At 48.8% G+C, this 14,925-nt stretch overlaps 1 protein-coding gene across 1 annotated transcript in view; it reads left to right on the top strand.

Annotated features, from left to right (window-relative positions):
- The window catches only part of SIGLEC1 (sialic acid binding Ig like lectin 1), a 45,499-nt gene extending 35,854 nt beyond the window's left edge, over window positions 1-9,645 (top strand). The window contains exons 17-21 of the mRNA XM_083520422.1: window positions 1,301-1,555; window positions 3,864-4,166; window positions 5,730-5,838; window positions 7,533-7,623; window positions 9,138-9,645. Of these exons, the coding sequence (XP_083376548.1) occupies window positions 1,301-1,555; window positions 3,864-4,166; window positions 5,730-5,838; window positions 7,533-7,623; window positions 9,138-9,266 (887 nt within the window). The 3' untranslated portion in view covers window positions 9,267-9,645. The remainder of the gene's footprint in view (window positions 1-1,300; window positions 1,556-3,863; window positions 4,167-5,729; window positions 5,839-7,532; window positions 7,624-9,137) is intronic.
- Window positions 9,646-14,925: the final 5,280 nt, after the last annotated feature.

The raw sequence follows: 14,925 nt of genomic DNA, 5'->3' as shown, positions 1-14,925 counted from the left end.
GCCACATGTCCGTGCTCTCTTACCTCTCCTCCTCAGAGGCGGCAGTGGCGTGGCAAGGTCAGGGCTCCCCTCTTTTTTCTCCTTCCTCTTTCTCTCTCTCCCTTCTCCCAGTGGCGTAGCGTGGGGGTGCAGGGGGGGCCGGGCGCACCGGGCGCAACATCTGGGGGTTAGGGGGCGCAAATCCACGGGTTAGGGGGCGCAAATCCATGGGTTAGGGGGCGCAAATTACTTGCCTTGCCCCGGGTGCTGACAACCCACGCTACGCCACTGCCTTCTCCTTCTCCTCCTTCTCCCTGCATCGGCTCTGGGGTTTTCCTGGCCCCAGAGAGCCGCTGGGCAGTTGGCCGGGTGCTCTCACTCCCGGCTCAATTTGGGTCAAGGGGAGGTCAGCAGTTCCCCCAGCTGACACACCGGGCATCCCCGGTTCCCCCTCGGCAGTGGCAGCAGCAGCAGTCTCAGCAGTCCGGAGCCAGCCTGGTAGTGCAGTTGGCTCTGGCTGGCTTCAGGAGCTGTTTGCTGCCATGGCGCCCGCCATTTTGCCTCACCGGAAGTCCCCGTATGATGTGTCTTGTACCGTTGAACCAATCACGCGACATTCATTCCCTACTAATAAATCTATAACCAGTGGTGTAGCGTGGGGGGTGCAGGGGGGGCCAGCCGCACCGGGCGCAACATGTGGGGGGTGCGCGCTCACACTTTCAGCTCTCTGCCCCTACCTGGCTCACTCACTCTCTCTCACTGCAGTGCTGGCTGTGCGAATCCGATCCGAGCCGCCGGGTCGCCGCCCACTGTGGAGGGGGTGGGTGCCAGGCGTGCAGTGCGGAGAGAGCGCGAGGGACTATCTGGGGGAGGGACAGTGCAGCGGCCGCCCAGCGCAGCGCTGAGCACGGGAGAGAACCACACAACACCAGACCAGACCAGGCAGCAGCAAGAAGAAGCTGGCAGCGGCGGCAGGTTAGGGGTTAGGGGGCGCAAATTACTTGCCTTGCCCCGGGTGCTGACAACCCACGCTACGCCACTGTCTATAACACTTAAAATATAAATCCGGGGACATTAAATGAAATCCGGGGACATTCCGGGGACGGATTTTGTCCAGGGACAGATTTGTAAATTCAGGGACTGTCCCCTGGAAACGGGGACATCTGGTAACCATACCCTACACCCATTGCAGCTTCCGCATCAGGCACGAGCAAAGCCTCGCATACAGTGCATTGCAGTAATCCAGCCCTGCGGTAACCAATGCAGGAAGCAGAGGGCGACAAATGATTTTGTTTTCTGTCTTGCTCTTTTCCCTACTCAGATGCCAGGGTCGCGATTGAGCCCTCTCCCGATGTCCAGGAAGGAGCCGTGGCCAACATGACCTGTGTGGTGGTCAGCCAGGCGGCGGGAGAAATGAACTACACGTGGTACAAGAACAGCAAGTGGCTCCAGGGTGGTCCAGAGCGGTCCCTCCTCCTGGTGGGCGTGGCCAGGGACGATGCTGGCTCGTACCACTGCCAGGCAGAGGGGAGGACGGGAACCGTGACCTCTGCCTTGGTCATCCTGAACGTGCTTTGTAAGTTTGTGAGTCTTTGTGAGATCTGTGAAGGCTGCTCCAGGGCCAGCTCAGCCCACTGGGCTGTCCCACCTCCGATTCATAGAATTGTACCATTGGAAGGGCACCCAGGGTCATCTAGTCCAGTGTTTCCCAATCTCAGGTCTCCAGCTATTTTTGGACTACAACTCCCATCATCCCTGACCACTGGTCCTGCTAGCTAGGGGTTATGGGAGTTGTAGTCCCAAAACAGCTAGAGACCCAAGGTTGGGAAATACTGATCTAGTCCAACCCCCTGCAGTGCAGGAATCTCAGCTCAAGCATCCATGACAGATGGCCATCCAAATCAAGGGAAGTAATAGTGCCACTGTATTCTGCTCTGGTCAGACCTCACCTGGAGTACTGTGTCCAGTTCTGGGCACCACAGTTCAAGAAGGACACTGACAAACTGGAACGTGTCCAGAGGAGGGCAACCAAAATGGTCAAAGGCCTGGAAACGATGCCTTATGAGGAACGGCTAAGGGAGCTGGGCATGTTTAGCCTGGAGAAGAGGAGGTTAAGGGGTGATATGATAGCCATGTTCAAATATATAAAAGGATGTCACATAGAGGAGGGAGAAAGGTTGTTTTCTGCTGCTCCAGAGAAGCGGACACGGAGCAATGGATCCAAACTACAAGAAAGAAGATTCCACCTAAACATTAGGAAGAACTTCCTGACAGTAAGAGCTGTTTGACAGTGGAATTTGCTGCCCAGGAGTGTGGTGGAGTCTCCTACTTTGGAGGTCTTTAAGCAGAGGCTTGACAACCATATGTCAGGAGTGCTCTGATGGTGTTTCCTGCTTGGCAGGGGGTTGGACTCGATGGCCCTTGGGGTCTCTTCCAACTCTATGATTCTATGATTCTATGAACCTCTGCTTAAAAACCTCCAAGGAAGGAGAGGCCACCACCTCCCGAGGGAGCCCGTTTCAGCCCGTCGAGCAGATCTTACTGTCAGAAAGTTCTTCCTGAAATTTAGTCAGAATCTCCTTTCTTGTAACTTGAAGCCATGGGTTCGAGTTCTACCCTTCAGAGCAGGAAATAACAAGCTTGCTCCATCTTCCATGTGACAGCCTTTTAGATATCTGAAGATGATGATCATCTGTTTGGGTGATTGGTTAGAGTGTGATGTTGATAATGCCAAGGTTGCTGGTTCGATCCCTGTATGGGACAAATGCATATTCCTGCATATCAGGGGGTTGGACTAGATGACCCTCGTGGTCCCTTCCAACTGCATAATTCTATGATTCTAATTACAGCTTTGGCCAACCCGATGCCCTCCAGATATTCTGATCATCCTGGCCACCCTCCTCTGCACACCTTCCAGCTTTAAGGAGGGCATGTCAATATCCTCATTAAACTGTGGTGCCCAGAACTAGACACAGCATTCCCAGGGTTGGAGAATCCTAGAGGCTCTGGGTGAATTGGGGAAAACTGCGGTGCCACCTGAGACCCATCAGAAAATGGCGGCAAAATGGAAGAGTAATGAAATTCCCTCTATACAAGATTGGATTGAAAAGCTGACAGGATATGCAGAATTAGTTGGTCTATCAGGAAAAATAAAGAATAAATCAAAACAGGAATTTGTTTCAAAGTAAGTAAGTGTTCCAGTTTGCGAACTTTTTTCAGAAGCCAAATGTGCTCCGTTTTGAGTCTTAACGCTTCCGATTTGATTGCCACACTTCCGTTTTGAGTGTTGCACTGAGCTCTGTCTGTTTTTGCTATTTATTTTGCGTTTTTGCGGCCTTTTGTTTTTATGACTCTGTGGAACCCAGTTCAGCTACTGATTGATCGACTGATTGATTGATTGATTGATTGATTGTGTGACTGCAGTACATTGTTTATTGCTTTCATTTTATGGATCAATGGTCTTGTGAGATAGCAAAATTCATATAATTATTTTTTTTTAATGTCCAGTAGCACCTTAGAGACCAACTAAGTTTATTCTTGGAACGAGCTTTCATGTGCATGCACACTTCTTCAAATACCTGTTTTAGGGGTTGATTTTAAAAGCCTGGAACAGATTAATCCATTTTGCATTACTTTCTATGGGAAAGCACACCTTGGTTTGGGAACGCTTTTGTTTTGGAACGGTCTTCCGGAATGGATTAAGTTTGAGAACCAAGGTACCCCTGTATTTGGTCAAGAGAGCCATGGACTCCAAAAGGTTGAAAACCTCTGCCCTAGGGGGTTCCCCCAGCTGCAGCCTCCTAGCACTCCTCTGCATCCAGCCGGTCCTTGACACCTCCGGATTAGATGGACTATCTTTTTTTTCTATGTTCTTACCCATCCAGATGCACCCAGCACCCCTGCCATCAGTGCCTACCTGGACAACCAAAACGGGAAGATGGGCATCATCGACTGCAAGGTGGACAGCCATCCCCGCTCCCTGCTGGCCTTGTACAAAGGAGATCAGCTCCTGGCTGCCACCAACCACTCCCATGCCGCAGCCGGCCTGCGCTTCGCCATGTTCCCCTCCTACAACAGCCTGAGGGTGGAGATCCGAGATGTCACGCCAGAGGATTCAGGGCGTTATGTCTGCCAGGCTGCCAACCCATTTGGAAAGACCACTAGCACCGTTGACTTCAGCGCGGAAAGTGAGCAGAACTCATGCGGGGGGGGCGGGAGACAGAAATGGAGAAATGAGTGGGGTTTTCAGAGGAGTGGGGAGTCCATTTGTTTTCTAAAAACCAGTACACTATGGGGTGGCCACCACCATCCCATGGGCTAAATCTGACCCACAAGGCTGTTTTCCCCCAAACCACACCTACCTGCCTCACACCAGGCTGTCAGGAGCTTGGCCTACACTCGAGTAGGACCCTGGCAGAGACACATGCCCGACTGGCATGTTCTCTCCCTCCTTTCTTCAGCCCGAACATCACAGTGACTGATGCCAACAGACATCGGCACATTTAGGGATCCGCAGAGTTTGCGCATTTCGGGTGAAAAACTCAGCATTTTGGCTAATCTACTTTTATTTACATATAAACACACACGGAGCACTGCAACTTGGCTCCCTCTCTCTCTAGCATCAGACAGCAAAGAGAGAAAGAACAAAGGACAATAGTCCCACTTCAGGAAACACAGTAACACAAACATCCTGTCTCCGTCACTTCCCACTCTGTGGAGTCAAAACATATACTGTCATGTGATAGACAACAATCCCATGACTGCAATCACGGAGCAGGAATTCTAATACAGACATCGTAAGTGGCGTCAGATGTGCGGCAGGTAGAGATGAGGCTGGATCAGCTGTGTGACTGAGTTTCTCTTAGGGAACTCAAATGCACAGTTGATCCTTCCAGACAGGAGACGTGAAGTCACTGCCTATCAGCTGACAAACTTGGAGGACTCAATTCTTCAGCCGATTCCTGCAGAAAGCAGGGCTGAGGTCACCACCCACCCATCAGCTGGACCTCTTCTCATAATCCCCAATCCAAGAGGTCCTGTATGATGGAATCATAGAGTTGGAAGGGACCCCAAGAGCCATCTAGTCCAACCCCCTGCCTTGGACCTCAGCTAAAGATGGCCATCCAACCTCTGCTTAAAAACCTCCAATGGAGGAGAGTCCACAACCTCCTGAAGGAATCCATTCCACTGCAAAGTGGCTTGCGGTGGACTTCTTCAATCAACACACCACTGCGATGCCAGAGAGAGTTTTGCTTGGTCAGAACAACAGCAGCCGGTGGAGAACCTGCAAAAGTGGAGTCCTCCGTCCTGTAAATCACACAGGTTTGTGTAGAGGCATTCCCACTTTACACATGCCCAGAAATTAACACACATTCTCAGAGGAAAAGCATATCTGCGTTATCAGTGCTGGATGCCTGATTCAGTGAGAAGGACAGAGCACCTCCTTTCCGTTGTTTTATGTTGTAAACCGCCCTGTGACCCTGGGTTGAAGGGCGATATATAAATTTAATAAACAATAATATCAGGCTAGCTCAAGACTGGGCTTTTTCCTGTACAAGTCTTCTTGACACACTCCTAATAAGGTTTGAGGAAGCAGGTTCTCCAAACAATATCCTTTTCTGCCCTTCCTTTCACTGCCTTTACATCTTAGGCTAGAAATATGCTTATTGATAAGCCTCCCACCATGGGTGGTTCTCAGTGTCCTCTTCTGAGCTATTTTCTCACCCACTTCAACCTCTGTTTGCCTGCAGCGCTCTCTGACCTCCACTTGTTCAAGATCCTGGCTGGGGTGTTCTTTGCCTTGACTTGTGCAGCTCTGCTTTGTGGCTTGGCTCTTGGGGTGCAAACATATTGGACCCGGTAAGGCTGGCTGGTGTTCGCTTCCATTGATCATTAACACAATGGATTCGGGAAGAGGAAGCCTGTCATCTGGTTGGCCTCTGAGATAACAGGATGCTGGATTTGATTGGCCACTGGCCTGATCTAGCAGGGCTATTCCTTTGTTCTTATTATTTCTAGGACCTTTCTGGGGGGAGGAGTCCATGGGATTTGCTGCCACAAGTTGTAGCGATGGCCACCAACTTCCTGCCCTCCAACATTTCTCCAATGAAAATAGGAACGTCCTATTCCATAATTTAGGACACAGGGGGCACTGAGGTCTAAACCACAGAGCCAATCAGAAGGGCAGTGGTTCGAAACCCCGCGACGGGGTGAGCTCCCGTTGCTCGGTCCCTGCTCCTGCCCACCTAGCAGTTCGAAAGCACATCAAAGTGCAAGTAGATAAATAGGTACCTCTCCGGCGGGAAGGTAAATGGCATTTCCGTGCCCTGCTCTGGTTCGCCAGAAGTGGCTTAGTCATGCTGGCCACATGACCCGGAAGCTGCACGCCGGCTCTCTCGGCCAGTAAAGCGAGATGAGTGCCGCAACCCCAGAGTCGTTCGCAACTGGACCTAATGGTCAGGGGTCCCTTTACCTTTACCTATTCCATAATAATAAATTTATTACTTATACCCCTGCCCATCCAACTAGGTTGCCCCAACCACTCTGGGCAACTTCCAACATATATAAAAACGTAACAAAACATTAAACCACTTCGCTATACAGGCGTGCCTTCAGAAGTCTTCTAAAGGTTATATAGTTATTTATCTCCTTGGCTTGAGGGTCGCATAACTCCATACCCTCCAACATTTCTCTGTTGAAAATAGGGACGTGCTAAGGAAAAGCGGGGCATCCTGGGATCAAATGAGAAACTGGGACGGCTTCTGTAAATCTGGGAGTGTCCCTGGAAAACAGGGACACTTGGAGGGTCTGCAACTTTTACAAGGATTAGAAGATAAAGCTAACAATTACCATGATTGCATGCTGCCTCCTGAATTTGCTACCACTGGCTGGGGAACGAGAGTGAAAGAGGGCCGTTGACGCCATATTGTGTTGGTTGCTTCCCATTTGGTTGACTGAGGTTGACTAGATAAATACTACACCAGCTGGCTGGGGCTGATAGGAGTTGCACTCCCAAAATATCTGGAGGGCATCAGGTTGGCCAAAGCTGTACTAGAATAATAGAACTGTACAGTTGGAAGGGACCACGAGGGTCATCTAGTCCAACCCCCTGCAATGCAAGAATCTTTTGCATGGGGCTTGAAGCCATGTCCCATGCTCTGCCAAATGAGCTATCCTAGATCAGGAGGTCCTCTCCTTCTGTTTCCACTTGCATTAAACCAACGTAAGTAGCGATAGCCACCCACCTGGATGGCTTCTAAAGAGGAGTAGAGAAACTCGCAGAGGAGAAGGCTGTTGGCAGCCACGTTCTCCCTCCTCTGTCCAAGGCAGGAATGCTTCTTGCTGCCAGCTACCAGGAGAAATCGAAAGTGGGGAGAGGTGCCACTGTTGCCCTCAGCTCCTGCTTGTGGGATTCCTCCTGTGGGCATCTGGTTGACCGCAGAATGCTGGACATAGGGTTGATCCAGCAACCAGGCTATTCTCAGTTCCTAAGTTTGCAGCGCAGCCACACCCAAAGAGACAGCCCCTCCAACCTCTTGTGTTATATTTTCCAGGATCAATGAAGAGTGCAAAGGGTGGAAGCAGGAGAAAAACAAGAAGGCGGAAGCAGCAGCAGGGGCAGAAAACAGAGACGAGACTGTCCAGGTTCATAGAATCATTGGATTGTAGTGGGCATGTTCAGGGATGCAGGAGAGGATATATTGTTTGATTATAGCCTTTCCAACTTGTGTTAACAAGTTCACAATTTAGCAGAGTAACATTCCCCCTTTTAAACTCACAGCGGATGCATTTGCTCAGGCTCGCTAAAGCCTCTATAATAACTGTTCTGGTATTTCCCCCTTATTCCCTCATAAAAGGTAAGACACAACACAGTCTTCTAAAAAAGTATAAAAAGAGTTTACTCACATTCTGTTCACAATTGGATCCCAGAAGGCAGACTTAGCTTAGAAAAGTAACATACACCTGGAAACTATCTCATTAGGAGACAGTCCCTTTGTCCTCTCTTGGCTGGAGGCCAAGAGGGCATCTTTGGCTAAGCAGATGTTGCTTCTTCGATGCATGTAGTCAAAAGGTGAGAGATGACTGCCCTGCCCTGTGCTTTTGTCATTACCTGCACAGGTGAGGCCACACCCATCTCTAGTCACATGCAGAGGAAGTCTGTCCCAGCCCAGAAGGAACAAGAAGTTTACCTGCTGGCTGGATAAACATTCCTCCCCATGTGTAAACATGTTCACTCCAGGAATGTTGTACTTGACTGCTCTTGTGCTTCACATCCCACAACTGTAAAGATAGTAGGGGTCCCCAAGGGTGATCTTGTCCAACCCCCTGCAATGCAGGAACCACAGCTAAAAAATCCTTGGCGGGTAGCCATTAGGCCTCTGTTCCAAAAGCTCCAGTGATGGAGAGTCCACCACCTTACAAGGGAGTCCATTCCACAGTCAAGCAGCTCTTACTGTCAGCAAATTCTCCCTCATGTTTAGTAGAACTCTTCTTCTTTGTCATTTGAATTCATCAATTCAGGTCCTGCCCTCTGGAGTAGCAGAAAACAAGCTTGCTCCCTCTTCCATGTGACAGCCCTTCGGATACTTGGCTTTCATATCACCTCTCAGTCTTCTCTTCTCAGTCTAAACCTACCCAATTCCCTCAACTGTTCCTCATATGGCTTTGTTTCCAAAGCCCTTTATCATCTTGGCCACCCTCCTCTGCACAACTTCCAGAGAGTTTCAACTCTCTTCAAAGCTATTGCCTTGCCTCCATCCAAGCCCCTAGCACTAGGATTGGATAGGGACACAAACTCGGAACAGGAGATTACTTCTGCCTTAGAATGGGATCAGTTGCTCTGCAATGTCAGGGCTGCACGTGGCGCAAGTTTCCTTTCTTGAAGTCATGTGGAGGTGAGTCACTGGTGGGAACGACTGATTGATCGTGGGCAAGTGTAAGTAATGTGATGGGGTGGTGTAAGCCGAGGTTGATGAGGGAAGACTCTGCTCTGGTCTTCAGGAATCCCTGTGGGGCAGAAGGTGTTTCCTAATCCATGTCACCTTCAGTTCCTCGCTTAGGCTACTGGGTCACATTGGGAGCTGCGAATCAACCTCAGGAGCCTTTTTGGATTGCTGAGGTTCCATATATCTGACTTGGTCACTTGGCTCTTTCCACAGCTGAGTGAGCAGAACCCAGGAACGCCTCCAGCCGGCCGGTTCTGCCTCTCCTACAGGAAGCTGCGAGCAAAGACCGACATTCCTCCACAGGAAGAACCCTCTGAACAGAGCTGCACAAGCGCCTTGTGAGCAGTGGGAAGAGATCTGGTGGGAGTCACAGCAACCAGAAGACCATGCCAGTTGTGGAGGACGAGGCAGAAAGTGTGATCATCTAAAGGCTGAGTTGGAATCATAGAATTGTAGAGTTGGAAGGGACTCTGAGGGTCATCTAGTCCAGCCCCCTGCAAGGAAGGAACCACAGCTAAAGAGGGACCCACAGCCTCATCATTTCAGGCACCCCATTTTTCACCAAACCACCATGAACCTTTTCACTCATTTAAAGTTTCAGAATCAGTTTTGGATTTTGAACTTCATCAGATTTCATTTTTTTAATATATATATACAAATTTTTATTAGTTTTTTAACATACCATTTTCAACAGTGATTAAACATATTTTTACATCTTCAATTTTTTTGACTTCCATCAGTCCTGTCTGAAAATTTTCCTGTCTAATCTCTTAGTATGCATTTCTTATTTTCCCTATTACATTTCAAACTCATAACCAATATCTCTATCTTTTTCTACTTTGTAACACTTCGTATGGGACGTGGGTGGCACTGTGGGTTAAACCACATAGCCTAGGACTTGCCGATCAGAAGGTCGGCGGTTCAAATCCCCGCGACGGGGTGAGCTCCCGTTGCTCAGTCCTGTTCCTGCCAACCTAGCAGTTCGAAAGCACGTCAAGTGCAAGTAGATAAATAGGTACCGCTCCGGCGGAAAGGTAAACGGCGTTTCTGTGTGCAGTTCTGGTTCTCCAGAAGCGGCTTAGTCATGCTGGCCACATGACCCGGAAGCTGTACGCTGGCTCCCTCGGCCAGTAAAACGAGATGAGCACCAGGAATAGCAGAGCAAAACAGCAGCCAGTAGGCTCGGTCATTATTGAAGATTGTTGTGACAAAACTCCCACCTGCCACAAGGTGGAACAAGATGGAAGCCCCAAACAAAAGAGCCCCCAAACTTTTATTACGGTAGCTGCTAATCCCCATGTTACACCCCCCTCAAACTACATCATGGTTACATCATGAAAGGGGAGGTCTGGTGGCAGGAATCTGAGCATCCTGGACCCTGCCCCTTGGTTCTCCTTCCCCTCCACCAAACACCCATCAAGTGAAATAATAATAATAATAATAATAATAATAATAATAATAATAATAATAATAAATTATTATTTATACCCCGCCCATCTGGCTGAGTTCCCCCAGCCACTCTGGGCGGCTCCCAATCAGTGTTAAAAACAATACAGAGATATTTACATTTCCCTGTTTCCCAGCCAAGTTAATCACACCCTTTTGGCTTCATCTGGGTTTGTTATTTGTGGGATGACTACCTGTCTGGCACTCAGGTATCAGGAGGCCAGGAATTATCACTCAGGCAGAGGGGCTGCTGAGTAGCTGATTTCACATGTCTATATGAATTTCTGAAGTTTTCCCTGTGATCCAGTACAGAGATACATTGATCAGTGAATTCTTACATTTGGTATCGTGCAGCAGAGGCCCGTTGAATAGATAGGAAGAAATTGTCAAATCACAAAAGTCACAAAAGTGATTGTGCTGGTTTTGGTAGTGGGCTGCATGTGCATGATATCTGCAGGAGGGGCAACCCTCCCCCCAACCTATACATAAATTCCTGCAGCACATTCATATCTCACTTTTTTCTTCAAGGAGCTCAAAGTGGCAGACATCGTTCTCCCTGCCCTCATCTAATCCCTACAACAACACCCCTGTGGGGTAGGTCTGGCTGAGAGGCAGAGACTGGACCAAGCTCACCCAGGGAGCTTCACGGCCGAGTGGGGATTTGAACCCAGGTCCGGGTCCAATTCACTAGCCATGCTGACTTCCCTGCGAGACTTGGCTCAGTCATGTTGCAAAGGATGAAATCACACCTTCCTTTTCAAAGTACTTTAAAGTCACTTGAGAGTCTTCCTTTGCTTCAGTTAACACACATCCCCACATTCTCCAGCTACACCATTCCATGTGCAAAAGCCGCCTTTTCGGAAGTCCGGAAGACCCAGTTTGAAAACTAGTGAGGGTGACACCTGGTGGAAAACGGGTAGAAAGGCAACAGGCTAGCCTAGCCTTCAACAGCTCTTTCCAGCTGATAATGGTGGGGGTGCAATTTGGTGGGGGCTAGGACTCCAAATGGAGATGGCATGAGGAAGCTGGGACCAGCTGGCTTTGCATTCAGCCGACCCAATTCCTATTTTTTGCAGAAACAAAGTCAGCTGAAGGGATTATGGTTTCTATGATGATGAGCTGCCTTTGCTCCGTGGAGTTTGCAGTGCTGATTTGGTCTCGAAAACGCTATGTGCATGTCCAGATGGTGACATATTGGGTTCCCGCTCATTCGAAATGCTTTCAGAATATATCCCCGTTTTGCAGTGGGAGGCACACACTCAATCTGCCCTCACCACCAGTGAAATTTCTACAGTTCCAGCTTGTACAGGCACAATGCTCTACCTCCTGATAGCACCAAGATGCCCAAGAATACGCCATGTTGCTGCTCCATCATTTGAATTGCCATCTGGGCATTACAAGAGGCACCTATAAAGTCCTAAGGTGTCTTAAATCCAAGGCACCTGACATTTCGAAAGCACGTCAAAGTGCAAGTAGATAAATGGGAACTGCTCCGGCAGGAAGGTAAACGGCGATCCCGTGCGCTGCTCTGGTTCACCAGAAGCGGCTTAGTCATGCTGGCCACATGACCCAGAAGCTGTACGCCGGCTCCCTCGGCCAGTAAAGCGAGATGAGCGCCGCAACCCCAGAGTCGGCCATGACTGGACTAATGGTCAGGGGTCCCTTTACCTTTACCTTTAGGTCTAAACCACTGAGCCGAGGGCTTGCCGATCAGAAGGTCGGCGGTTCGAATCACCCCGACGGGGTGAGCTCCCGTTGCTCGGTCCCTGCTCTGCCAACCTAGCAGTTCGAAAGCATGTCAAACTGCAAGTAGATAAATAGGTACCACTCTGGCGGGAAGGTAAACAGCATTTCTGTGTGCTGTTCTGGTTCGCCAGAAGAGGCTTAGTCATGCTGGCCACATGACCCAGAAGCTGTACGCCGGCTCCCTTGGCCAGTAAAGCGAGATGAGCGCCGCAACCCCAGAGTCGTCCACAACTGGACCTAATGGTCAGGGGTACCTTTACCTTTACCATTTTCCTTTCCAGTTACCTTTACCATTTTCCGTTGTGACACAGCACACAGTTTGGCTGTGGAACTCCTTCCAACTGGAGACACTGATGGCCACCGGCCTGGGTGGCTTTAAGAGTGGCTTGAACAAATTCATGAAGAAGAGGGCTATCAACGGTTACTAGCCAGGATGACTCTGCTTCAGGTGTGCCAACTCCATGTCCACTGGAATGGGGCTCAGCCCCCACCCACCCCCAATCTTGAGGGGACAGAGGAGGCCTGGCAAGATGTCACCCCGACATGGCACAGCCTGGCAGCATGCTGCCCAGGGCTACACAGCATCTCTGGATGACAGATGGCCTTCTGGGAAGTTGCCCCGGGCCAACCAGCGCAGCCTGGCATTTGAATGTTGCATTGGGAAGGAACCTGGCAGGCCTCTCCCAATGCAACAGAGACAAGGTAGTATAAACTAGAACAATTTGTCGTGGAATTCTACTCAATATTTATCAGATCAGATTCAAACATATACAGTATAGTGGGATCCGTTCCAGAGGCCCGTTCGCAACATGAAAAGAGCACAACCCGCAGTGGCGCATCTGCACACACGCGGGTTGCAATTCGGTGCTTCTGTGCAAGGGTGTGGTGTCATTTTGCACTTCTGCACATTTTGCCCTCCATCTTTCCCAACATCAGGGTCTTTTCCAGGGAGTCTTCTCTTCTCATGAGGTGGCCAAAGTCTTGGAGCCTCAGCTTCATGACCTGTCCTTCCAGTGAGCACTCAAGGCTGATTTCCTTCAGAATGGAGTGGTTGGATCTTCTTGCAGTCCATGGGACTCTCAAGAGTCTCCTCCAGCACCAGAATTCAAAAGCATCAATTCTTCGGCGATCAGCCTTCTTTATGGTCCAGCTCTCACATCCATGCATCACTACTGGGAAAACCATAGCTTTAACTATACGTACTTTTGTTGGCAAGGTGATGTCTCTGCTTTTTAAGATGCTGTCTATGTTTCTTCCCTGGCCATTTTGTGCACCATTTTGTGGGTTTGCCTCTGGCACCAAAATGTCCTGAGTTGGCCCTGACGAAGACTTCTAGTGGACTCACGAAAGCTTGGTGATGTTTGAAACCTGATTTATGTATAAGCTATACAAGCTATAGCTTGGGGCCCCACTTTCTTGGGAACCCCCCCAAAAAAAAAATTAAAGGGGGCGGACTGAATGTACATTTCCAAAATATAAGATAAGAAACAAATAAAATAAAACCTACATACAGCAACAGTGTTTTGTGTTGTGTAGGCTCCTGTGATGTAAGTCATGGTCCCCGCCTGCTAGCCTGCTCCCTAAAATATCAGTGGTTAGATACCTATTAGATCCATAAATGACCATATAGCACATATTCAACTCAAAAAACAGCGACAATTTGTTGTTGACAAAGGACAGCTGGACATATAAAGGGTTCCGTTACCTTCAGTAGCTTAGGGCCTCATCAAACCTAAATCTGGCCCTGGATGTTTCCATTGGTCATAATAAAGAGACTTTGGGTTTTTTTCTAAAATAAAAGTAGCTGTTTAACCCTTAGCCATGCATGCTAAGACCATCTATTTCTTCCTCTGCTTACTTCTTTTTCTTTGGCATGCAAAACATTAGCAAGTAGTGCTCCAGGAAATGACATCATTCTATCATATATCATCATATAAGCCACACACCCTGGCCATTCCTGCTCCACTGAGTTGGGTTCCACCTTGTAGTACCAAAAATGCCATAGTTTAAACTCTGTTTTCTTCTCTCTGCCCTGGATCTCCCAGCACTCAGCTCCATCAGATGCCCTCATCGGTTTCTAACATTATGAGAGAGGGAGAGAAAAATTCTACCCACTTTCTCCACACAACACATAATTGCATGCGTTTCAATCATTTCCTCCCTTACTTCCCCCCCCCTCAACTAAAAAGCCCAAGCATCACAGTTTTAATAGTTAATTGGTTTTGTTCAAAGGTGTTTTTGCAGGATACAGTATGCCAGTTAATTGCTGTAAGCTGCCTTGCGAGGGTTATGCATTAAATATAAATACATTAAGTGAACAGATCAGATCAGAATTAACAGATGGGTCTGTTCAAAATTCATCAGCTTAAGTGACTGACTGGATCTACCTTATCTTTCTCCAGTCCCAGCCCTTCAGCCTCCCTTTACTCACAGGGAAAACAGGATTCTGTCTAATACCTAGCCAGACCACTGCTCCATCTAGCTCAATATTGCTTGATCATTGCAAACCACTGCTGACATTCCCAACTTGTGGGAATGTTCAGGGATGCAGGAGAGGATATATTGTCTGAATTTAGCCTTTCCAACTTGTGTTAACAAGTTCACAATTTAGCAGAGTAACATTCCCCTTTTTAAACTTGCAGCCGATGCGTTTGCTCAGGCTCGCTAAAGCCTCTATAATAACTGTTCTGGTATTTCCCCCTTATTCCCTCATAAAAGATAAGACACGACATAGTCTTCTATAAAAGTATAAAAGGTTTACTCACACATCATTCTGTTCACAATAGGATCCCAGAAGGCAGACTTAGCT

The sequence above is a fragment of the Podarcis liolepis genome (assembly GCF_965112155.1).
Source record: "Podarcis liolepis genome assembly, chromosome: 9".
Classification (NCBI taxonomy): Eukaryota; Metazoa; Chordata; class Lepidosauria; order Squamata; family Lacertidae; genus Podarcis; species Podarcis liolepis.
The sequence above is the reverse complement of the archived record's forward strand: the minus strand, read 5'-3'. Positions and strand labels throughout refer to the sequence as shown.